The sequence below is a fragment of the Balaenoptera acutorostrata genome, chromosome 4, assembly GCF_949987535.1.
Source record: "Balaenoptera acutorostrata chromosome 4, mBalAcu1.1, whole genome shotgun sequence".
Taxonomy (NCBI): domain Eukaryota; kingdom Metazoa; phylum Chordata; class Mammalia; order Artiodactyla; family Balaenopteridae; genus Balaenoptera; species Balaenoptera acutorostrata.
In genome coordinates this window covers 22,399,336-22,425,912 of record NC_080067.1, presented here as the reverse complement: position 1 = coordinate 22,425,912, position 26,577 = coordinate 22,399,336, and the positions used below count along the sequence as shown (strand labels likewise).

The 26,577-nt window shown below is 36.8% G+C and overlaps 1 protein-coding gene across 2 annotated transcripts in view; it reads left to right on the top strand.

Moving 5' to 3' along the window:
• STAG1 (STAG1 cohesin complex component) overlaps positions 1 to 22,770 on the top strand; it is a 434,186-nt gene extending 411,416 nt beyond the window's left edge. For both annotated transcript variants that reach the window (XM_057545017.1, XM_057545018.1), the window contains exons 25-34: positions 1,245 to 1,384; positions 4,492 to 4,593; positions 7,261 to 7,409; positions 8,177 to 8,305; positions 11,987 to 12,192; positions 15,973 to 16,147; positions 18,304 to 18,414; positions 18,968 to 19,082; positions 20,576 to 20,656; positions 20,744 to 22,770. In XM_057545017.1, coding sequence (XP_057401000.1) covers positions 1,245 to 1,384; positions 4,492 to 4,593; positions 7,261 to 7,409; positions 8,177 to 8,305; positions 11,987 to 12,192; positions 15,973 to 16,147; positions 18,304 to 18,414; positions 18,968 to 19,082; positions 20,576 to 20,656; positions 20,744 to 20,767 — 1,232 coding nt within the window. In that variant the 3' untranslated portion in view covers positions 20,768 to 22,770. The remainder of the gene's footprint in view (positions 1 to 1,244; positions 1,385 to 4,491; positions 4,594 to 7,260; positions 7,410 to 8,176; positions 8,306 to 11,986; positions 12,193 to 15,972; positions 16,148 to 18,303; positions 18,415 to 18,967; positions 19,083 to 20,575; positions 20,657 to 20,743) is intronic.
• The last annotated feature ends 3,807 nt before the right edge of the window (positions 22,771 to 26,577 follow it).

The following is a 26,577-nucleotide window of genomic DNA, read 5'->3' as shown; positions in this document are numbered from 1 at the left end:
TCTGAGTTCCTTTCTGCTTCTGAGTAGTGATCATATATTACTTAAATTAACAAAATGTGACTCTAAGATACTAAGTGCTAAAAGAATGTTATCAAACCTCACCAGTCAAAATTGTGCTGAGCCTGCAGAATGAAAACTTAGTAAAATTAGACTGAATATAAATAATTATAAATAAATATTATATAGGTTATTTGTGAAATAGATAATCTCTAAGATCTGTGGCATATCAGATCCACAGATCTACCTGGTGCTATTAGAATGTTCTTTATTTAACAGAACATTTTAGAAAATACTGGGCTGTGAACAAAGGATCTTTATTTTGAGCTCATATTAATCTCAGGAGATAAAATTTACCTTCTATTTATCTTAAGCAAAAAGATTTCCAACTTCTCAAAGCATTGATGCTTCACAGCAGGACCAGTTAATAGAAAGGGAAAAGTTGAGAGTAAGTTTTTTTATGAATATATACATTCAAAGAAGGGAAGGAAGAACACTGTCCCTAAATAAGGGCATGCCAAAACATGAGAGGGTCAGTACAGAGCCTGAAACAAATGTGTTAACTTTTATTGTCTGTGGCCTTGTGGAGAAATTTTTCTTGGGATTAGAAATAGATAAACCAATAGGGCCTTAGAATCTAAAAATTGAGGAATAAAGACTACTTGTTTGAAAGCATTTGGTAAGGTTTTGTTTAAAAAAATGCATATGTACATTAACATGGTTTGCAAAATATACTTTCTCAGCTTACAGTGTAATGACGTTTAGGACAAGAACTGAAAACTAACTCCTCCATATAATTTCCATTACTCCCCATATATTTTTCTAAAAGAAAACTTTTTCCCTGTGTCTTAAAATTTTCTAGAAATTTCTTCTCTGTAGAAATACATTAGCACATAAGGAATATTCAGATAAGAGAAGACAGCATTTTAAAGGTAAACAGAACAACAGTATTATTATGACGAAAGTATCAGAAAAAAAATCTATATGATTTTTTTACCTTACTCAATCTTTGCTATGACAGTCTCCCAGAAGACAGAAACCTTAGTGCCTACTAAGTGTTTAATAAATGTTTAACTAAATATAGCACCCTAAAATAATGAGTATAACTAACGGTTTTTATCCTATCTAAAATTGAATTGTACCTATTTGTAAAGTTATAAGCTGGTTTTTTATTATGCAGATTGTCTACTTTGTTTTACCTTGGATAAAGGGCCAAAGTTCATAAGTAATTTATTTTCTGTGGTTAGAGGGTGATGAAGAAGATGAAGCTAATAAAATTGAGGCCTTACATAAGAGAAGGAATCTACTTGCTGCCTTCAGCAAACTTATCATCTACGATATTGTTGACATGCATGCAGCTGCAGACATCTTTAAACACTACATGAAGGTATAGTTTTACAGTCTTTTTTTAAACGGGTAAAAGGATATTTATTTATTAAGATAGTAGTTTCATATTCTTATTTTTCTCCTTCCACTTAAGTGGCAGAGAAGTTTGCAATTAAAAATGAAAGAATGATGAATAAGCTAAAATTGACAGCTTTTACCTAAATATTATTGATGATTTTCTGACATATTTAAAATTCCTCTCTTTTATATATGAGCTTTTTATCACTCTATACTATTATACCAATTCCATAAAGTAGGAGTTGCTTACATTTATATGAAAGAATGCCTTTTTATTTTCATGAGGCCATGGACTCTTACGGAAGAAAGCTAACTCTCTTCCCTATGAAATTTCTTCACATATATTTATAAGTATGCCTACTACTGTGTTGCCAGGCACTCAAGTTACAAAGATTTTTAAATTCCTGCTCCAAAGTGGTCTAAAGCTGGAAATAGTCAAGTAATTAGACAATTGCATTTATACAGTATAATAGAAGTACGTATAGGGGTTCCTGGAAATATATAAAACAGATACCCCACTCTTAAGAAATATGAGGGTTAATGAAAACTGCTTAGAAGTGCCTTCTGAGCTAAGTCTGAGACGATAAGCATAAATCAGCCAGTCAAGCAAAAAAGTAGTGGGAGGACTTTTAGGCAGATTGGACTTCGTGTACAAAGCAAAGGAAATGAATTGTTTGGGGGAAATGCAAGTAATTTGATATAGCAACATAGATTGCTTATGAGAATGGAGCCAGAGGTAAGATTTAAAGAAACTGACAGGGTAGACCTTATATGCTGTGTGAGAACTTGGGATTTTTTTCCTGAGGGAGGTAAAGAGATGTCGAAGGGTTTTATACCATTCTTTATATGACAGGATTTTGATAGGTTGTCGCCTTCCTGGCTGCTCTCCTTTCCAGAAGCTGCATTTTGTTTCTGAACCACAAAAAAAGCAGTGCTCAAAAATCTTTGATATAGCCTAAGAGGCACACTTCTCAGTTTATGTATTTTGGCCTTGTTCTTATGTCAGAGACAGTATTTTATTTTGCCCATGTTCAGAATATTGTGTATTCCACTGATTCACATGTTTATGTCCAATTCTAGTTATGACATAGTAACTACGTCATCATATTTTGCTAAACAACTGCAATGTGATGAGCACTGTGTTTGTAGCCAGGGATTTAAATAAGACATGATTTCTGCACTAAGGAGGTTACAGATTAACAGAGAAACTGAAATGTAAACATAATATAACATGCTAATAATGAATAGCTGCCTATGTTCTATGCCATTTATATTTGAGACACTGTTCTAAAGCTTTTACATTATCTTTGTTGATTACAGTAACTCTGTGAGTTAGGAAATAATATCATATTTACAGATAAGGAAATTAAGGCTCAGAGAGGGTAAATAACTTTCGAAGATCCACACAACTTTTTTTTATTATTTATTTATTTATTTACTTACTTACTTACTTACAGACTGCGTCGGGTCTTAGTTGCAGCATGCAGGATCTTTCGTTGCAGCACGCGGGTTCTTCATTGCAGTGCGTGGGCTTCTCTCTAGTTGTGGCACGCGGGCTCCAGAGTGCATTGGCTCAGTGGTTGCGGCACGAGGGCTCCAGAGCACGTGGGCTCTGCAGTTGCTGCACGCAGGCTCTCTAGTTGTGGCGCATGGGCTCAGTAGTTGCAGTGTGCGGGCTTAGTTGTCCCGCGGCATGTGGGATCTTAGTTCCCTGACCAGGGATCGAACTGGTGTCCCTTGCATTGCAAGATCAATTTTAACCACTGGACAACCAGAGAAGTCCCCACACAACGATTAAAGTAGCAAAAACTGGCATTCGATTTTAGGTTTGCCTAGCTTCAAAGCTTAGGTCTTTCCACTAAACCATAAAGCCTCATCATGATTACTGTAGTGATAGATGTATAAATTACAAAGCAAGCACAAATAGAGACAAGTGAGCAACCAGAGAAGGCTTCCAAAAGTAATGTCGAAATGGGGTTTGGTTAGATGAATATGAGCTTAATATGGTTTTCCTTGTCATCCCTTAGCAATACTGTCTTGGTTTCAAGAAATAAGCTTTATCATCCTTAGCAATTTTTACACTCCTCTGTTCTTTCTACGCTTCAATCTTTTTGTGAATATTCTAATAGTTGTTTGCTATTCTTTATTATACATCCTTGTCTATTTGGCTTTTTGCCTCATTTCTCTGTGTGATCGTTAAAAATCTGAATTTATTGTTGATCTACCTGTCGAACCACTTTAGTGTTCTCATATATCTTTCTCTTTTTATCTGCATTGAGATAATTTTTAATTGCACTGAAAGGATGATTCTTTCGAGACATTTCCCCTTTTTTTTGCACCTCACATCATGGAAGTATACTCATCTTCTTGAAGATTATAAAAATCCAGTTGTCAGGCTAATATACTCACTTCTTTACATAGGTTATAGGTTTTATGCTCTAGCTTGGAAGTAACATCCAGATTTAATGGTCTCAAAGTTTTTCCTAATTATTTACTCACAAGGAAAACTCTTTAAATCCTGTGTCCAAAAATTGAATTATAAAGAAATTAGTTGAATTTTTCTTAATCACTGTTAAAGAAGTCAGTGTTTTTATTTTTTATAATGGTAAAATATAGACATGTTATGGGGGATAATGAGTGCACAAAAGTATTCAGTGAAAACTTAAATCTATTACTGTAATCTACCCTTCCCTTTATTTAGGCCTACTCCCCAGAAGTAAGCAAGCAATTTTAACTGTTTTGATTTTAGCTCTTTAAGATGTTTCTGTCAGAGTTCTATTTCTTGATTTGTCACCTTTTAAATCTATTGAATCCATGTTGTAAAGAATGAGGAATTTTGCTCACCTATATCACTTCTTCTCCTCTTGGAATTCCCAATTTTTTAGTTTTATTATTATTAGTTATTTCATAATTTTAAATATCAAATGTGTATTCCTTTAACTTTAGACAATATCTTTTAACTCTCATTAGGTTTTTAAGATGAAAAATTAAACACCTCTGTACTCACCTTTCCATTTCTTTCATCAGCCTATTATTTATCTCATTAAATATCAACGGTTTTAAAACTATGTTTTTTTCTTTTTCTCACAGTATTACAATGACTATGGTGATATTATTAAGGAAACACTGAGTAAAACCAGGCAGATTGATAAAATTCAGTGTGCCAAGACCCTCATTCTCAGTTTACAGCAGGTAAGAAATTTGAAGGGAAAGAGATGAAGAGTAGAATTAATATTATTGAGTACTTCCATGTGCTTATTATTATGTGCTAGGTATCTTACCTCATTTAAATTAGGTCATTACATTAATACATTACTATGGATACTTTCTGGTACAAAGATGTGTTATGTGTCTTTTCTTTAGGAAGACAGTCCTATAGTTCACATTTCAAATAGATGAAATCCTAAGGTGATCTATTCTTAGACCAGATGAAATGCCAAATTGGATATTTTGCAAGTAATCATTTTTAAAGAAAAAATTTAAAAATACATTTTTAAAGTATTTAATAAGGGAAGGGGCAACAATAGTATCCAAAGAAGAAAATATGTCACATGTATTGCCTAACTAAGATCTCTAGTAAATGCCTAGTATTAACGTAGAGATGGGAGAGTTGGGGATGGCTGTAGGTATGTATGTATATATTTAGCCTATGATAAAGGTCAGTGGGGAAAGGATCAGGCCTATTCAATAGGTGATAGCCCTACATAACATGTACCCAAAATAACTACTAGGTGGATTACATATAAATGTTAAAAATTAAAAGTTTATAAGAAAACAAAAGGATATTTTTATGTCCCGGAGTAGGGAATTCCTCAAGGAAAGAAGCCACAATGTAAAAAATTGATTATATATATATACTTACACAGATTTATACATCAACCAGCACTCTGAACAAAATTAAAAGAACAGTGACAGATTGTGGGAAAATATTTTTAATCATACATAGCAAATCCTACAAATCAGTAACAAAGGTAGATAAATCCCGTAGAAAAGTGAGCAAATGAAAAGCCACTTTTCAGAAGAGGAAACTTTAAAAAGCAGTAAACACATGAAAAGAGGCATAACTTAATTAATAATTAATATAATACAGATTGAAACAAAGAGACATTTATCACTGCCAAATAGACTGGCATGAATTTAAATGATAGATAATACCAATGATTGTTAAAGATGTGGCAGGAAAAGGTCCCTTGTGAAAGCAATTGCTCTTACCTTCTTGGAATACAATTTTGCAGTATATTTCAAAATTTAAGGTATACATTCCTTTTAAACCAGTATTTTTGCTACTTAGGTATCTACGTAGATACATGCAGGTGTGCACAAAAACGTATATGTGAAAGATGTTGTACTGCAAGAGTCTGTGTAATATTGCAAAATTGGAAATAGTCTAAATGTCCATCAACAGCAGAATGGTTAAATAAACTGATACTCTGAAGTAGCTAAACGATTTTTAAGACAAAATATTAAGTGAAAAATAGCAAGTTTCAGGATAAAATATATAGTACAGTACCATTTGTGTAAAAGTTAAAACTTTATATATGTAATATATTAATGTGTCTAAATTAGTCTAGAAAACTTTCAAACTTTAACATTGATTATCTTTGGAGAGAAGAATGATATATAATGGGAAAGAGAAAAGAGAACTTTTACTTTGATATTTGTACAGTGAAATATATTCTTTGTAATTTATTTTAAATGTAAATTTTAAAGTTAAAGGCTTGTATACAATTATCTGTGAAAACATTTTTAAGTTTAAGAATTTATAAACAATTATCTATGTATAAATTTGAAAATCTCTGGAAGAACTGCTGTTTCTAGTCATGGCAGAGTAAGTAGTTTAAGCTGGTCTATTGCTAAAGAAACCTAAAATGGTAGACAACATAATTAATAGAAGATAAGAGCTATTTCAGTGAAATGGTGTGATTAAAGTGTATTGAGAGATTGGGAGATGAGGAAGTGAAGAAAACAAATGTAAACAATACTCAGGATCTTTGTGTAAAGAGAATGAGAAAAACGTGTTGGTAGCTGGCAGAAGAGATGGAATTAAGAAGTTAGGGTTGGTTGTTTGATTTTTAAGATGCATGCATCTAACAGAGAGGGAATAGTTAATGGATTCAGGAGAAAGCAGTAGCTCAGGACCAAACCACTAAGTAGGTAAAGGACAGGGAGATTCAGTACATAAGCAGGGAGTGGCTTTAGATGAAAGCTTGGGCTATCTGTCTCTCATAATAGAAGGGAAGGCAGATAATCTTGTGTCTGACTTTGATGACAGAATAATGATTGCTTTTATATTCTTTAGTACTCCAGAGTTTTGTTTCTGTTATTTTGATACAATATATGTAATGTCTATGTAATTATAAAACCTCTTCACTCAGTTTAAGAACTTTTTTGTATATTTTGTTATTGGGTGGGAAAAATCACCCCATATATTTTAATGGTCTTCTTTTACATAATGTTCCTGTGTAAGATGTAATAAGTGAAAAAACAAAGTTCTGAGCCCTGTATTTCATATATTACCATTCCTGTGAAAACAACAAAAAGAATACATAGATGTTTATGAATACATAGTATATTTTTGTAAGCATATTTCCTTTTCCCAACCCAAAATGTGTTCCTTTTTGATAAAAAAGAAATTCCGGTTTGCACTTAATCACACAACTAGCATGAAAATGAGCTCAAGAAATAGTGGATGACTTGGAGAACAGGAACAGTGTGGCTACTGTTAGTACAAGGAGGGAAATATGTATTTTACCATATGGCTTTTAAATATTTTTAAATTATATTACTTATTCTAACAGTAAATAAATATTTCTTAACTATAGGTTTTTTCCTCTTTTTTTTTTTTTTTCTTTCTACCAGTTGTTCAATGAACTTGTTCAAGAGCAAGGTCCCAACCTAGATAGGACATCTGCCCATGTAAGTGGCATTAAAGAATTGGCACGTCGCTTTGCCCTTACGTTCGGATTGGACCAGATCAAGACACGAGAAGCAGTTGCCACGCTTCACAAGTGAGTGAGCTAAATAAACACTCCGTTATATACAGTCTGGTTTACTGGAGTTTACCAGAAACAACTATTATATGACCAATTTTTAAAGTGACAAGTGTTAGAATTTTCAAGTTATGAGAACCTTAGAGGTTGTCTAATCTAGTGATTCTCAACCAGGAGGGTATTTTTAATTTGAAAAATAGTTACTTACTTCACACATTTTTTTCATCTTATAAAGTATAGAAAGGAAAGTTTAACAAGATGTTCTTATCTGGTCTATTGGTGAGAAAATGTTGTGGGAGACATAGGTTTAAAAGCACTGTGCAACTTCATTTCATAATGGAAACCTCATTTCATAATGGAAAACTGAATGACAAAAAATTTTAGGTATCTTACAAAAACTCAGACACCTGCTTGGTACCATGACCAACTCTAAGAACCAAATTTTCTAACAATCTCAGTATCTTTCCAGGGTTATTCTGTTATCTCTAAAAGCTACACAGGAATTTAGCTTTGTGGGTGTTTAGCTATTTCTTATTATTTTTCCCAATATAAGTTGTGAAATATATGTTCACAATATAAGTTGTTTTCCACTGTAAATAATAAAATTAAATATTATTATGCAACTATGTCATACAAATTAACATTATTTTACCATTTGAATTTGTCAGGTTTTACTACCTTCAGTGATGATTTTGCTGCCTTCCCAACTATTTTTGAAATTCTAGCCCATTGAAGAATTATACTAGCTGTTTGGAAAAATAAGACAAAATTTTCTTTTATTTCAGGGATGGCATAGAATTTGCCTTTAAATACCAAAATCAGAAAGGACAAGAATATCCGCCTCCTAATCTGGCTTTCCTAGAAGTACTAAGTGAATTTTCATCTAAGCTTCTTCGACAAGACAAAAAGACTGTGTAAGTTGCACGTTGCAGGACAAGTGGCTTTTATCATGACACCATTATAATTTTAAATGTTTAATTTTTGAAAAAAATCATCTAGATATAATTACTCTTGGTAACTTAGGCTCTGATAGGTTGTTTTAGGGAAGTAGTCCCCAACCTTTTTGGCACCAGGGACCGGTTTCGCAGAAGACAGTTTTTCTACGGATGGGGGATGGGGGTGGGGAATGGTTCAGGTGGTAATGTGAGAGATGGGGAGCGGCAGATGAAGCTTCGCTTGCTCACCCGCCGCGCACCTCCTGCTGTGCGGCCCGGTTCCTAACAGACCCGGGGGTTGGGGACCCCTATTTTAAGGGACTATAATTTTCTTTCAAACTTTTATATAGTTTTTCTTTGATTGCTTACCTTTCAGTACCCTAGAATTTGCAAGTGGAAATGACTTCTTATTCTCTAATTCAAAGATCTGTGAACACTGGCTTAACTATTGTGGAACACTTTCTTCTTTCCTTTTATATTAATTATATTTTAGTTTTATTTTGTTTTTGACTTGTTTCAAGAAGATTGAAGGTCCATTTCGCTTATAGTTTTTTTTAGGATGCTGTTCAAGTCTTCTATTTTCTTTTGTTCAGTTGTTCTATCCATTACTGTAAGTGGGGTATTAAAGTCTCCAACTATTTTTACTGAATTGTTATTTCTCCTTTCAGTTCTCAGTTTTTGCTTCATGTGTATTTTGGGGCTCTGTTGTTAGGTGTATATATGTTTATAATTGTTATGTCTTCCTGGTGGATTGACTCTTACTTATCACTATAAAACGTCCTCCTCTGTCCCTAGTAATTTTTCTGTTAAAGTCTATTTTGTCTGATACTAGTGTAACCACTCCAGCTCTGTTTTTGTAACTATTTGCATGGTATAGCTTTCTTTCCATCCTTTCACTTTCTGCCTTTTTGCCTTTGAATCTAAAGTGTGTTTCTTGTAGACAGCATATACAGGCATACCTCAGAGATATTGCAGATTCACTTCCAGACCACCACAAGAAAGCAAATATTGTAATAGATAAAGCAAGTCACATGAATTTTTTGGTGTCTCAGTGCATAGAAAAGTTATATTTACACTCCACTGTAGTCTGTTAAGTGTGCAATGGCATGATGTCTTAGAAAGTGTCCATACCTTAATTAAAAAATACTTTATTGCTTAAAAATGCTAACCATCATCTGACAATGCAGAGTTACTGCAAACCTTCAATTTGTATAAAATGTAGTATCTGCAAAGCACAGTAAAGCAAAGCACAATAAAATGAGGCACGCCTGTAGTTAGATCATGTTTTTACTTTTGAAACAATCTCTGCCATAGTAATTTCTATTTTTTATATGTCTGTGCCTTTGTTTTTTCCCTCTTTTATTGCCTTCTTTTATATTAAATGGCTATTTTCTAGTGTAACATTTTAATTCCTTCAGAGACCTTTAATTATATTTTTTAGTTATTTTCATAGGTGTGGATATGAAATACCATCTGCTATCATTTCCTTACTCTAATACATCTTTGCTGTCACACACTTTTTTTGTGTACATTGTCAAATACACATTTCTATGTTATTGTCCCAGTGACAGAGCAGTGCATAGTTTTATACAATTGCTTTTTTAAATCAGTGAAAAGGACAAAAGATAAGTATATATGCAATTATATTGTCCTTTATGACTACCTGGTAATTACCCTTCAGCACTCTGTTTTTTCCTGTAAATTCAGATTACTCTCTGATTTGTTTTTAGCCTGAAGAACTTCCTTTAGTATTTCTTGTAAAGCAAGTAAGCCAGCAACAAATTCTCTAAGCTTTTGTTCATCTGAGAGTGTTTTTATTTCATCTTTAGCTTTGAAATATAGTTTTCTAGATACAAGATTTTGGGTTGATAGCGTTTTACTTTCAGCACATTGACTATGTTATCCTGCTGCCTTCTGGCCTTTACTGTGTCTGATGAGAAGTCAGCTTTTAAACTTATTGGGCGTTCCCTTGTGTGTAGTGAGTTACTTTTCTCTTACTATTGATACTTTTCAAGATTTTTTTAGTCTTTGGCATTCAGCATTTTCACTGTGATACATCTGGTTGTGGATCTCTTTGCATCTATCCTGCTTGGACTTTGTTGAGCTTTGAAAATGTGTAGATTCATGTTTTTCATCAAATTTGGAAGTGATTAGCCATATTTCTTCAAATTTATTTCTACACCTTTCTTCTCCTGGTACTCCCATTATACATGTCAGTGTACTTAATGAATCCCACATTTCTCTCAGGCACTGTTCATTTTTCCTCATTTTTTTTTTCTCTCTGCTCCTCAGATTACATAATCTCTATTGATACATGTTCAAGATTACTGATTTCTCTTCTGCCAGCTCAGATCTGTTGAGCACCTTTAGTGACTTTTTAATTTCTGTTGTTGTACTGCAGAATTTCCATTTGATTCTTTTTTTTATATTTCTATCTTCTTTTTCATGTTCTCTATTTAATGAGAGATAGTGTTATTATACTTTTAATTCTTTAGACATGGTTTTCTGTAGTTCTTTGAACACAAGTATAATAATTGCTTTGCAGTTGTTGTGGGCCAAGTTTCTATTGCTTGGGGGGTTTTTCCTACATATGGATTACATTTCTCTGTTTCTTTGTCTGTCTCATAATTTTTTGTTGCAAACTGACCATTTTAGATAATATATTGCATATGTGATACATTGTAAAATAATAATTTAGCTACTCTTGATATTCATTCTTTATCCTCCTAGAGATTGATGTTGTTGGTTGCTTGGTCATTTATTTGGAGTAACAGACTCTGTGAGGTCTGTTCTCTTGCAGTATGCAGCCTCTGCTGTCCCTACTCAGATCTTTTTTTCCCTTGTTTTTTATCATTTAGCCTGTGTCTGCCCCTTATTAATCAAAGGTTGTGCTTAAACCTCCTTAGCAAGTTGGATTTTTACTGTTGGATGTGGGTGTGGCTTTTGAAAGCTGCTATCACAGTTCAGGGTGTTTCCTTTGCCCCATGGTCAGCCAGGGGACTGGCAGCTTAGAAGGTCCCTCTCTGATTGCTCCTGAGAAGGGCAGTCTTGGGCCATGTACAGTCTTCCATACTAACAGGAAAACATGTGATTTAATTTATTTATGTTATTTATTTTAACTTTAATTTTTTAGAGCAGTTTTAAGTTCATAGCAAACATGAGAAGAAGGTACAGAGAGTTGCCATCCCATAGACGCCCTGCCTCTACACGTGCATAGCCTCCCCCACTATCAACAACCAACACCAAAAGGGTTGTTTTGCTGGGGAAAGGGTACGCCAAGCTCCTCACGTCACCATTCTAGAAATCCTGCCCTGGCTTGAACACTTTAAAAGAAAATTCAATAACCTTTTTGAGCCAGACTTCTGATTTTTTTTTTTAAACATTGGTATTTAAAAACAAAGAAAGGAGTAAGGGAAGAAATACACATACACCCTTAGTAATACATTTGCTTGTTTAAAAGTATTCCAGGAATTTGTGAAGCAAAACTTTAAATTCTCAATCCCTCTCTTTCTAAAGGTAACCACTGTTAATAGTTTAATGTGTGTCCTTAAGGATTCTTCAGAACCTTCAGAGAGAGAGAGCCTCAGGTTATGAAAAAAAATGAAATAAGTGATGCATGAACTACTTCCATAAAAATGACTGCTGCTTTTGTGTTTCTAGTCACTCATACCTAGAAAAATTCCTAACGGAACAGATGATGGAAAGGAGGGAGGATGTATGGCTTCCACTCATCTCCTATAGAAATTCGTTAGTCACTGGAGGTGAAGATGATAGAATGTCCGTGAACAGTGGAAGTAGCAGCAGCAAAACCTCCTCAGTAAGGAATAAGAAAGGACGACCTCCACTTCACAAAAAACGAGTAGAAGGTAAGTGTGCCTTTATACTATGAGGCAAATAGTGTGCCTGATAGTATCAAGATAAATAAAGTGGTAAATAATCCATTGAAGCAAGATAATACTGTTAAGCACATTATTTCCTTGTATGTTTCATATACACTGAGAGGTTCAGCCACAAAGGTTGTAACAGACAAAGTGGGACAGAAGCGGGTCAAGGAAAAGGAGCTTGAAAAAGCACTGAACACAGAGGAAGATAGGCACAGAGAAAAAGAGGAGACAGGAAGGTTTATAAAATTGATCCCCTTACCATAGATCTCTAATACATTAAAATTTAAAATAAGACAGTCATAATGTTATTCTATCAAAATGCATCCTAATATAGGAGATATTTTGGTAAGTTGAGGATGGAACTCTGCAGCACATTGAATATACGAGAAAACTTTCCATTTCCACCACTTGGTTGGATAATTTATTTTTGTATATTAAATTAGTGATGGCCAGATCTGGTTTTTTAACCCTCATAGGCTATGGGGAACAGGGAGTTGAACTGTTATGAAAATGCGATCAATAATAGATATTCCTATATCCAAAAAGACTAAAGATTGCTTTATTAAAACAAAGCATTAGTCTTAAACTAAGAAAACTCAAAGTAAAAATGCTTATTTCCTCAAATAATCTTGCTCCATCTCCATGCTTCTCCTAATAAAATCTCTCCAAAGCAGGAGAGGACAGTGATCTGAATCATGCCGTGGCCCCTTTTCACAAACTTCTGTTTACCTCTGCTGCCTAAAAAATAGTGACTCATCAAAGACTTTGCTGAAATCTGTAGCAAAATTAATTAGAATTTAAGTCTAATGTTTCTTTCATCACTGGGGAGGCAGTATTAACTACTGAGGAAGAGCACAAACTCTAAATTCAGAGTTCTAGGATTCAGACCTGGCTTTCTCGTTTTTCAGCTGTGTAACCTTGGAGCATGTTACTGAACCTCTCTAAGCCTCAATCACCGATCAGATGAAGGATGATCTAAGTATCTATCCTGTTAGCTATTGTGAATATTAAATTAGATACTTCCCCAAAAAAACTTAGCACACACACAGTGATGACTTAGCACAGTGCTTGGCACACAGGCAGCATTTGATAAATGTTAGCTGCTGTTGTCAGAATGTTGTCATCATATAGTAATGCCCCTTTTCTTGCATCAGTCAGTAGATTAGGTTGAATGTATATTTCGAAGAGAATAAAAGATTTGAAAATATTTACAGACTTGATGGTAAAGTTTAAGATTACCTTTCAAGTTTCAGCTTTGGGGCTTAAAGTCTTTTTGGTTCAGAAAATGAAAATACAAAACCCTGTCTTTATAGTATAGGATCCTGAACTGTTCTCTAAAGAATGATGCCAGTCATTTCCTTTCGGAAATGTCTTCTAGAGCAGCCTTTTTATCAGGGCATCCCACATCTATTCCTCTATCTGTATTTTTTTTCTGCTCACAGCTTTTCTTAGATGTAATAGTCATCTTAGCCAGCGTTCATCAAATCCTTGCTATACCAAGAATGTGTTTTACATGCATTACATCACTTAATCATTTATTTGACTAATATTTGTAAAGCACTTAGGTCAGTCCCTGGCACATAATAAATGCTGTATAGATGTTTTATAAATCAATTCTGAGTTCAACAGTATTATCCAGGTTTTACACAGAAGAAACCAAAGGCTTAGAGAATTTAGATAACCATTTATCTATACATTAATGGAGCAGTTAGTATTATCGTCCTCAGGACGGAGAAGCATATATGGACCAGATAACCTAATCTGGTAATCATTAAATTGCAAAAAAGAAAACTTGCTCCATATCAGTTTCAAATTTACCAAGTAACTAAGGTAAGTTACATGTCCAGAACCCTTAGGCAACAGAGTTTCATCTGTTTGGAATGAAGATGAGAGAGCTTTGCAAGAAGTGTTTTCATTGAGGAATCTTGAGGGTTAGGAGGATCTCTTCAAGAAGAGCAAGTTCTTCCTGAAGTTACTCTTTTTTTCAGTAAGTCTTTACCAAGCACCTTCCTAAGAACTGTACTAGATGCTGGAGATTGGGTATTAATTCCCAGTGAAGAAAGGGAGACAGAGAAGCAGGCAATTTCAGTTCAGCATGGTGAGTTCTCTGATGGGCCAAAAAGGTTCTCTGGAAACATACAGGGAGTGACCAAACTCGTAATGAATCAGGGAAAATTTTCTGGGAAAGATGACATGTAGTAGAAAGCTGAAAGATGGTTTACCAGGTTAAGAACCTAAATGAAACCATTCCTATGATCATAAAATTTTAAGTGCAGCAGAGAATAAAAGTTTTGAATTAAATGTTGAATGAAAAGTGTTAGAATAAAAGAAGATGTAACATATCTTTGCTGAGGAGATTCAGTAGTGAGCTTTAGATCAGTGGAATGACCTTAACCAGACAATAGGTAGGTATTTCCAGGAACAGAAAAGCCTATCCGGAACATACATGCGTCTGACAAAATTTTAGAAACTGGAGAATACACTGAGAGAGAGAGAATGCTTGATAGCAAAGGAGGAGCCTCACATGCACATGTCTCTGAGACTTATTGGGGGAGGAAAAACAATGGGATTCATACTACATTTTGTGATTAAAATTCTTCAGAAGGAAACACATGGCAGTAATACTATTTTTTAAGTCTTCCCACATCAAGAACTTGCAGTTGACCTAGAACAGTGGGGTGAGGGGGAGCATTAGGGGCACCAACCACCTACAGAGTTGAAAATCCATATCTAACTTTACAGTCCATGTACTTGGTTCCGCATCCGTGGATTCAGCTAACTGTGGATCGTGTAGTACTGGAGTACATACTTATTTTTAAAAATCTGCGTTTAAGTGGACCCATGCTGTTGAAACCGTATTGTTCAAAGGTCAACTGTAATTTAGCATTTTGTAGGTAGAACTTTATAATTATGTAGTATTTTATCAGGATTCAGATATGCAAATAACGCTATAAATAGTCATTTAATCTGTTCAAATCTTTATAAATGATCTTTAGAAGAAGGAAAAAATAGTTCCTGATCTCTTGAAGAAACTCAAATCTAATTACAGAGATCACATATACACACGACAGATCACCTGTCAGTGCAGGACAGTGTATAATTAAGCCCTAAGTGAGCAAGAATGATTTTGTTTCCTCTAGAAGCTAAAAAAGAATGGTAAGTGGGGGCTGAGTGGGGTGATCAGAGAAGACTTCCCTAAAGAGGTAGAAGTTAGAGGCATGAAATCAGTGAGTCCCTCAGTCCAGCCCCGCAAGTATAACCTGGCCAAAGAGTTACTTCTCTGGTGACCAGTGCCTAATTGTGTAACAGGATTTGCTGATTTCTCAGTAAAGGCCAGCCAGATTTTAAGTGCTGCTGCCTGGGGCCCCTCTAAGACCCAGTAAATAGGCCTTTTATTGCTTGAGCAAAAGGAAGGTTAGAGGGGTCTGTCTGGCTGGCCACATTCTTCCCCTTCTATAAGGATGGAGGGACTTGGAAGAGATGATAATGTAGGATAGCTAACATTTGATGTTTACATACATTACCTTATTTAAGCCTTACAACTCAATGAGGTCAGTTACTGATATCCCCTTTTGTATATGAGCAGACTGAATTTTGGAAATTTCATAGCTTATACAAAGTCACACAAGTGAGTGGTGTAACTGGAATTCAAACCTAGGCAGTCTACTCCAGAGCCATGCTCTCTAAATCTATGCTATAACTTCTACCAGAGTTCATTCCACCCATGACATTCTGTGACACTCATTAACTGTAATTTTACAGATGAAAGTCTGGATAATACGTGGCTGAACAGGACTGACACCATGATTCAGACTCCTGGCCCCCTGCCAGCACCACAGCTCACTTCCACTGTACTGCGAGAGAACAGCCGGCCCATGGGAGAGCAGATTCAGGAGCCTGAGTCTGAACATGGTTCTGAACCTGACTTTTTACACAAGTAAGTAGTAGAAAAATTATTTCATCCGAGCCTATTGTTTTCTCAGTTAATGAGAAAACAAAACCACAAATAGAGTTTAAATAACTTATATTAGAAGATGTATAATAAGTCTGCAAACTCTCAGTTCCTCCAAGTCCAGAGACCGATAAATGCATGGTGTCTTACTAAGCGCTGACTTCAGCTGGAGTTTGCAGATTCACTGGGCAGGTCTGTTTCTTCTCAGAGATTTGCCAAGAACACATGCAGGTTTACTTCCTTGGCGAGAGAGCCTAGAAGAGTCTCTGCTAAGGTTGTTCCTAGTCTGAACACCAAATAGACTTATTACTTTTATCAGCCATTTAATTAATAGTACTTTGTCTTGGTTAAGTTTCTATTTTAAACTTGAACTGTTCATAGATTAAGAATTGTTAAAGCAGTGATAAATTCTGAGAATAGCGGTCCTTTCTGTAGGAGAATCAAGCTCTTAACCTTTTACCGCACTAGCAATTAAACTGTTTTCTAGTACCACGGCTCTGAAAATCATGGAAAAGGCAGGGTGATGGCATGACTTTTGCTTTGAAAACCTTAACTTTTTCTTTGTTATTTTCCATTCAACTTTGAAAGTCTCTAAGCTCCTCACTTGTGTTTCTGTTCATATTAGAGTAATGCTGTGAATTACTCTGATGGATAAGAGAGAATTCTCATTAGAACTCAACAAATTTAGCAGGTTGAAAATAGAAAGGGGCAGTGTTAGAAGAATTCAGATCCTGGGTTTTCATAAGGAATCTTTGCTCTGAGGATCTGCCTTCGTCAAAGCTGAAAGGATCATCTTTGTCAGCCACTGCATAACTGGGCCATCTTAGAGGGTAGTTTGCCTTATGACCAGCACTCCCACTCCATTTCCTACTGGGGGAGGGGGGGTATCCTCCTTATTTGAGCCTTGCTTCCCTGACCTTACCATGTCAGTCCCTCCTGGCTGTGGTCTGTCGTCTTTTTCCTGCTACAGATTTATAGGTTGAATCAAGGTGGTAGCCTAACATGATATAAAGACAGCTGCTTCAAGAGAACTTTATGCGGCAGATTTTAGCTACCAAAAATCGTTCAAGTTTCCATCCTATAAAATTCCCAAGAGTCATGTTGATTTTATGCAAGTGTCCATGTGCCAGTAAGGATAGAGTGCAGGTGGAGATTTGGCTCAGCATGTACCTGACTCCAAACTTCCTCAGAAGGACTGAGAAAAAATGTGATCTACCCTCCCTTGTTCAACTCTGGAGAGCTCTGAGCCACGAAGCCAGCATCATTCCTGTCCCTTCGGGGACTGAGTGTGCAGCTAGGAACCCTTGTAAGTAGGGCAGCAGCTGGATACAGAAGTGTGAGAAGTGCTCTGGTTTAGCAGGGATTTGGGGAAAGAAGCTGATAATTTAAGCACCTGTGGGAGAGGAAAAAGTTTTCCTCAACCTTCTTAGGGCCCCTGGCTGGGTCTAAAGATTAAACTGACAAAGACAGATTAACAGGAGAAAAGCATACAAATTTTATTAAATTTTTACATGTACATGGGAGCCTTCACAAGAGAATGAAGACCTAAAGAAGTGACCAGAGCAGGAAGCTTTTAAGCCTTTTAGACAAAGAAACAATAAATTTGTGAAGAAATGACAAGACAAACGAGTTTGGACTAGGGGTAGTCCAACTAGGGCTAGGTAGTCCTCATCTTAACTAGGAAGATAAGCATTAGTTTAGCAGGGTTTGTTTGCACGTTCCTCTGGTGCCACCTCTGGGCTGATAAGAGTCTGTCTCCAGTAAAAGGAGAACTTACTTCCTGCCTTTAGGCAGAAAAGGGGGAACTTTTTCTGTGTTTTACTACTTCTTAATTGCCTTCAGCTCAAAACAATTTTTATCTCAAAGAAGCATATTTTGGGGTGACATATTCTGATTGCCTTCACACTTAACAACTAGCCTCCACAGCCAGCTTCTCTTGGAGACTTAGGGATCTCCAGTTTACTGCCATTTCTGCAAAGACAGGTCCTTTGATAATGATCTCAACCTTGACCCTGGAATAAATCCAGCTAACTCCCCTTACATGGGGATTAGGCCAACCAACTGTGGCCTTTTTAGCATGGGCCTGATTGCCTAAATTCCTCATCTGCTGCCACAAAATGAATAATAGTACCCTCTCTTAGTCCTCAGATGCAGATCTCTTGGTTAGGCCAGCCGAAATTAGAAGACTTAAATCGGAAGGACAGAACAGGAATGAACTACATGAAAGTGAGAACTGGAGTAAGGCATGCCGTGTAAGTGTTACATCAAGTGTCACAAGAACATGATCACTGTGTGATGGTCATTTTGTGTAACGACTTGGGTTTCTCTGATGTTTGGTCTTAGGAGTTAAAATCATAATTCAGGATATGCTATGCAGCGTAGGATAGGAATGGAGGACATGGGTGCTTGAGGCTTTCAGCATTTAAATCCTTGTGTGCCACTTGCCAGCCGTGTGGCCTTGGATAAGCTTTAAAAACCTCTGTGCCTCTGGTTCCCCATTTGTAAATTTGGGATAATAATGGCAGCAATCACTTAGAGTTCTGTGGGAACTGACATGACACATAGCTAGCTAGTAATATTGTTATTGCATTTAAATTATACTTCCTTCTGATGAGTTGAGATGAAATCTTGAGTTAACCAAATGAATGATTCTTAATTACCTTAGAGTTCAGTATCATAATTTGTGCAGTCTATTGGTTGTAATTGGAAGGTGTGCTTTCATTGCTTAGAAGACCCAGTGTAAGAGCCAGAACTCCAGGTTCTATCAGTCTGAACAGCTTTCTGACTGTGCTTCTTCTGTATCAGACGGGGTCTAATGGAGGAAGATGCTGAGCCCATCTTTGAAGATGTAATGATGTCATCCCGGAGTCAGTTAGAAGATATGAATGAAGAATTTGAAGATACTATGGTTATTGACCTGGTAAGGAAGTTCAATACATTTTTCTTCTGTTAAAATATGTGAAGGTGTTGGTGTAAGATGATGCTCTTGTTTTCAGAACCCTGTGAGAGGAAGAGGAGGAGGAGGCAACATTGACCAACAGTGGGCAGGGCCCGTGTAGCGCTTGTAGCACTGCTGGGCATTTGGATGAGCTTATGTTTTTCAAGCCTGTTTTCAAAGCAGTCAGATTTTCAGTTCTGGCAATAACAGGAACTGGCTCCTTCTTATTACCTTCATGAAAAACAGCTTACACTAGATCTGTCTTTCAGTATAGCACGTTCATCTGGCCTCTTGTACTTTAAATTGGAGTCTATGTACACTGCACTCCAACATAGCAACCAAATGCAGAATATGGACCTTATTTGTTCAATGTGAAGAGACATGTTTAAAATAAGGAAATCTGAATATGGACTAAGTGTAGGTGATATTAAGAAATTTTCTTTGTCAGAAATAGTAATACATGGTGGTTATGTTTTTTAAAAGTTTCCATCTGTTAAGAGATACATACTGAAGTGTAGTCATAGGTGAAATGACACGGAGAAGAAGAAAACAGGAATTCAATGGAAAAGGATTGGCCAAATGTTCGAAAATTGTTGAAGCTGGGTGATGGGTGTATGGGAGTTCATCATACTGCTTTCTCTATGTATTAATTTGCTAGACTGCCATAACAAATACCATTGACTGGGTGGCTTCAACAGAAATGTATTTTCTCACAGTTCTGGAGGCTAGATGTCAGAGATAAGGTGTCAGCAGGATTGATTTCATTCTGAGGCCTCTCTCCTTGACTTGTAGATGGCCATCTTCTCCCTTTGTCTTCACATGATCTTTCCTCTGTGCGTGTCTCCTCTTCTTATAAGAACATGGGTCACATTGGATTAGAACCCACCCATACGATCTCCTTTTACTTACCTCTTTAAATGCCCTGTCTCCAAATACGGTCACATTCTGTGGTCTAGGGGTTAGGAGTTCAACATATTAATTTGGGGGGGACATAATTTACCCCATAGCATTCTGCTTTGTATGTTCTGAATTTTCCATAATGAAAAGGTTTGGTAAGAAATGTAAATGAGACCATATCCAATCTGTAATCTCCCTCAACCCGCCCATCAGTAGCTCTCCATCTACCTGCTTTGGGGAATTTAGTGAAGTTTTGTCACCTAGTGTTTGATCAATCTTATAATTATTCCATGATTGAGAGGTATGTTCTTTGTTTATAGGCCCAAAAATTATTCATATGCATTTACACATTCATGGTAATTTGAAAGCCTTTTTTTATCTAAGTGATAATTAAAAGCCAAATACTGTTACATTTTTCTTTAATGTATGCTCCTGTAAAAGCCAGATTCTTTTCCTTTCAAATTGACCCTTAACAGTTCTTTATAATTATGATACTATTAGAAATATTAGCTGATTATCACAGTTCATTGTCTTAATGTATCTCAGGAAAAAATTAAGTATCTGGCTTCTCTTTCCAGCCCCCATCAAGAAATCGGCGAGAGAGAGCTGAGCTGAGGCCAGATTTCTTTGATTCTGCAGCTATCATAGAAGACGATTCAGTAAATGTTAAATTATTACTGTTCTTTATTATGGTTTCTGGGTCTTGTTTATGCATGAATTTAATAATTGTGTTTCACTTTTTCTAGGGATTTGGAATGCCTATGTTCTGAAGTCTGAAGAAAATTTACAAATCTGGAACTCTATTATTTAGAGCTAGAGGCCTATATACTGTGATAGCTTGTATGGGGAAAAAAACACTTTTGATGTGATCTGATTTGTTTTTTAATCAAATGATTGAGGTCAATCCCTTTTTGCAGTGACAGAAGAGGAGCATGTAAATTACCCAAGAGAATGTTGGTGAATGTCACCTCAGAAAGACTGACCTGAAAAATCATTTGTGTCCTATTATTGGACTTATCCCAATACAGATGTGTGTGTTTTTCTGGAGGGAGGAAGAAATTTTAAATTTTTAAAACAGCTGTCAAGATAAACACTGTAATACACCTGTTTTATGAAAACTCAGCATTGAGTAAAAAAAAATATTTTTAACTTTATTTTCCTGTTGTACAATTTAAAAACCGTTTTAACATTTTGCCTTTTTATGTTTTAAAAGCTAACCATTTTTATTAAACCTATGAGTAAAGCAGCTCATCCTAATTGCCGAAGAGTGTTTTGGAGCTCACTGGATTTGGTTGGACCTTGTGGAATACAGAAATATGGAGGAGCAGAATACTGACAAGCTAAGATGAAACTCTGACAGTGCATCGCTGCCAAAAACCATACACCCTCTGTGGACATAGATATGAAATCCCCGATTTTATATACTCTTGAATAAAAAGGTTTATTTTTATTTATAAGGGGGCATAAAATAAGACATGTCCAAGCAGCCATTTTTCCAACAGATGCTGTACACCATTCATTTTATATAGATTAGGGAGATTCAAATACAGTACATTTTCTATTGGTATTTGTTCTGTGCATTTTTAGCAACTTCTACCAGCAAATAAAGTATTCTCAGTAAAACAAAAATGGTTCTCAAGTTATCAGTTTGCCGTTTTTAACCACTTATTTCATGCCCTGCCAAATTCAAGTTACATGGACTTCCATTTTCTTAAAAAGATAATCATGAAGAACTCCTTCGCCATTCAAACGTAATTTTAAGTGTAACATAACCGTGTCTACTTCCCATGCACTTAATACCCTTATGCACTAATTTTGTGAATTAAGTTTACCGATTATAGAAGTGTGTGCTGCATAGAAGTCTGTGCTTAGAGGGTGAAGTACTTAAGCTTACCTTGAAATACAGCAACATTTCAGTGTTAAATGTGCATATTAAGGATAATTCTTTTTGGGGGAAAGAAATTACGAATCTTCAGGACAGCCTTTAATGGTTTAGAGTTACATTCTGCTTAGACTTTTATGACTTGCTGCTACTGTTATTTTAAAAAGCCCACTTACTTACTTTCTTCCTTTCTGATTTTTAAAGTAAGCCTCAGAACTTCCAAACCAATCCATCCATAGCTGTTTCTGGGCTGGTTTTTAAAGTAGCTGCAACAGAGTGATGAGGCTTTCCCTTTTTACCAAAAAACAAAAGCATTAAAAAAAAAAAAAAAATCTGTGCACCCAGTGACTATGTGGGAAAGCAGAATGGATTACTTTATTCATCCTTTTAGTAAACAGACAAAACAAACTTTTCTCAACATTTGTACAGTTCTGAAAAAAACTTCTTGGTCATCAAAAATGTTTTATCTGCTGATTGAGCAATTCCTGGGCTCCAGTTGGGGCTGGGGTCTCGCTTTCCTCCAGAAATGTGGGTTTCACTGGAAGTGAAGGGGCGGGGATGATTGATTGGACTGTCCACCACGCCAGCCCTGCCCGCCTGTGGTTCTGGCCAGGGAGCAGGCTGGGAAGTGCCCTGGCACCTGCACAGATTGATCCTTGGCTTGACAGTTTCACGTGGAAAACAAACAGATGCTGACTTAGAATTGTAGACTACCATGCAACAGAAAAGGCATAATATCGACTCCAATGGGTTTCCAGTTCAGTTTGAAGTCAATCGAATTTTTGTATTTTCAGTGTCTCCTTGATTGGTTTTGCTAGTAATTCTGTAAATTGTACATTTGCAATATGAGGTTTTTTTTCCTTTTGTACAATTTGAAACTGATGCTTCACCTTTCCTTTAATAAACTATTCAAAATCAGGCTTGTGGTAGTCATCCTATTGTTCCTACTAGGTAAAGCTTTAAAGAGGTGATTTCTTTTCCTGTCGACAGAATGATGAAGCTTTCCTTTTTTACCAAAAACTGAGAGTTTGCTCTTTCAGATCATTTGTTAAATGATTGATGGCAAAATTCCTGTATCAATGAGGCTTTACTTCTTTAAGCAAGCATTATCTTAGGACTAGCTCATCAGTTTTCTTTCATTCTTTGTATTTCCTTGGAGAGAGTGAGAGACTAGCTAGGCCAAGTGGTCTGTGATTCAAGAGGAAGCCTCTCGTGGGCTGCGTTTTGGAGGAGGCATTCAGGGATTATCAACTGGTCTGAAGCCTGGGTGCTTCCCCCACCTGAGATCCAGACTCAGCACTTCTGCACGGTTGCCCCCTAGCAGTGCCCTGTAAAGATCACTTGTGTTCTGCATGGCTGCTGAAGTGAGGGTTTCTCTTGACATTGCTGCCAGGTGTCACTCTGAACAAAACTGTATCCTACACTTTATGGGCCTGACCGTGTTCTCTGGGCTGTGTTCATTAGATGGCCTAAGATGGCTGTGCAGAAGAGGCAGGAATGCAGGGGATAAATCGGCAGGTGAGCTCTCCAGGCAGCCCAGGAGGGAAGGTGATGAGGGCGGATCTCTGTAGCAGCTCATCTTGAAGGTTATGTGCTTATGAGATAAGACCAGGGCTTTGCCCATGTGTGACTCTACCTTCGGACAAGCTTGCAAACCTCCCAGATGTGACTTGACTGTGACTCTCTATTGGCCCTGCTCTCAGAAAAGAATCTATCAAACAAGGAGCAGTGTCTTCATGGGAAACAAAGGCTTAGTGCCTGCTCAGGCTACACATATCAGACCAAACTCAGGTAAGGTTCCATCCATGCCCTCCTAAGTGCCTTGCTCTGTAGGGGTCTCCACTGGGCATCACGTCTTGAAGGATAGCTTTCTGCTCCCAAGGACACATAAATGAGGCATTTCTCATCACCAGGACAGTAGGGACATGGTCAGTACGTACCTACTAAGGCTGCCACATCTGCCCAAATGTGCTGGCTGGATTCCACACAGGCCCCAGACTGAGGCTCCGCCCACTGAGTAGCCACAGCTTCCGCTTGGAATGGTGGAGATCCCATGCTGACAGGGAAGCACGAGCATGAGGACCTGTAGTTTCACTAAAATATATATATAATAAAGCCACAGCTCTCCAGAAATCCTTTGAAACCAGAAGGACTTAAAGTTCACATCTGTCAAACAGGTGGAGTCTGGGTTGATTCAACAACTCCATCAAGGGTGTTAAAGTCAGTGTACTGGGTGAGTGTCCTTCACAGGCTTCTCTGACTCTGGGCAAACCACATCTCAAGTGCCAGCAAAAAGCATCAGTGCATCCAGAAGCAGAGAATTGGGCTGGGGAGACCAAGACGTGGTCAGAAGAGAGGCTGGAAAGACTTCACACAACAGAAGCACTGGACGGCTGCTGGTGGATGTGCGTGCTCCCGTGATTCCAGCCGCTCAGAGGGATGCCGTCATGCATGAGGCGGGAAAGTTCTCCAAGTTTAGTAGCTCTTCAGGTTGATACAATCCCAAGTGGAGCCGACCACCACCTTTCTCACTCCAACCCTTTGGGATTCAGACAGTACTGCCTGGGTTCAAATCCCAGCTTCACCCCTCATTAGCTGTGTGGTTCAGGACAAATCGGTTTACATACTTAGGGCAGGGACAGTTACAGCAGGACACTCACAGAGCCTCCTACCTCCACCACAACTCGCTGTATTATCTGCTCTCGGTCTAAACACGCATTTGCCAGCGCTCCACTCAGTACACCCAAGTCCTCTCTAGTTACAAGATTTAGCATTTTTCTCTCCGTTTAAGACGAGACCACCGTTGGGAATGGCATTCCTAAGAGCAGCTGATGAGAAAACTGACTGCTGCTCTGCAACACACAGAGGCTGGTCTACTTGACAGAGCTTCCAAGGTCTTGCAGCTCTGTGTCTCCGCCACCAGCTTGGTTTTCAGATGGGCCAAATCCTAGCTTGGCAGACCCCAGAAATCGGATTGGCCAGGCAACTTTAAGCTATTGAGCCACATGCTAACCAACCTGTATGGTTCTCCCTCAGCCAGGAGGCCTCTAAAAGACCAGGAGTCTGCCACCACTCCTTTCCCAGCTCCAATGGCTTACAGTCTTACTGCTGGTGCCAAAGAGAAGTACAAGGAGCCTCTGGCCAAACATCTCTGCCCCCTAGGAACTAACCACCTAGTTCGGAAGACAAAAATATGTTTCAGGCCATATGTTTGCTTCTAAATTTCATCTACTAAAAGAAACCAGGGCTCTTAGAGAAATCACTAAATCCGGAGCTGGGTGAGGAAAATATAAGATGAACCTGGTACATTACCCTGTGTCAAAAAATAAGGAAGTGCACAAAAAATTATTGTGACATATCAAAAGGACTGAGGAACCAGCTTGAAAGAGCACCCCTCTGGCCGTATCAGGAAATTCTGAGCATCAAAATGAGTAACATTAAATTTTTAAAGAACCCATGAGTCTCTATTTTTTCTTGATTGAATGACTGAATATATTCATTCACTAAAACATTTATGAAACACCTACTATGTACTAAGCCCAGGTTTCAGTTATGAAGAATATTAATATATGATTCTCAATAAACTAGTATAATGTGCATTTGAAAATTTGATAGGGTGATAGCATAGTAAGAAAAATATATTATTTCAAGAAAAAAATGTTTAAAAATGAAAAAATAATTTATGCATCTAAATTGATACTAAAAACTTAAAGAAGAGAAAGCTCTTTCTTCCTTCCTTGTGGATATAATGATAGGGTTAGAAATACAGTATTTTACCACCAACATAGAACAGCTGATTGAGGCAAGAATCATAACGGATACTAAAAAGTAGTGGACGGAAGTGTGCTGACAGGCTTAAAGAATGCTGATCAGACTCAATTTCATCAATAATGGAAAAACCTAACGTGTTTCCTAATGTAATACAAGGAAAGAACACTCTTGTGTATTACTCCTACCTGGATCTAAATGTCTGTAAACAATCAGACAAACCCAAACTGAGGGACATTCTACAAAATAATTGGCGAACATGCTTCAAAAATGTCAATGTCATTAAAGACTATGTAAGACAATGAGCCTTGTTTCATATGAAATAAGCAGTGACATTTGGGGGGACAAAGGGTCATGATTCTGCAACTTACTCTCAAATAGGTCAGTAAAAATAGTAATTATATATTTATATAAAAGATGAATCAAATATAGAAAATGTTAACTGGGTAATCTAGGTGAAGGGTATACAACTCTTGCAACATTTCCACAGGTTAGAAATTTTCCAAAATAAGTTTTTTAAAATGTGAGAACACGTTTCTGGAAAGAAGTTAATATAGGGTAAGAAATTAATATAGGGTATATGCCTTACTTAGCATCTATTCTGGTAGACACACACACACACACACAATTACAAACATCTCCTTTAATCCTCAACAATTCCTGAAGGAATTGAAAGGATAGGACATATCATTTAACTGTTATATTATTTAAAAGTAAGAAAACTAAAAGCCTAAGCAGACAAGTACTTCACCCTAAAAGCTTATTATCTCACCTTTAGAGAAAAAAATTAATTCTTGAGAAAAGAAAGGAAAACAATACACAGAGGTGTTAAATAAGGGTCAGCTCTAAGTGATAATACTATATGTTTTCTTTAGTTTTCTTCATTTTTCAGATTTTTACCACAAAAAAATAAGATTTATGCTCAAAAAA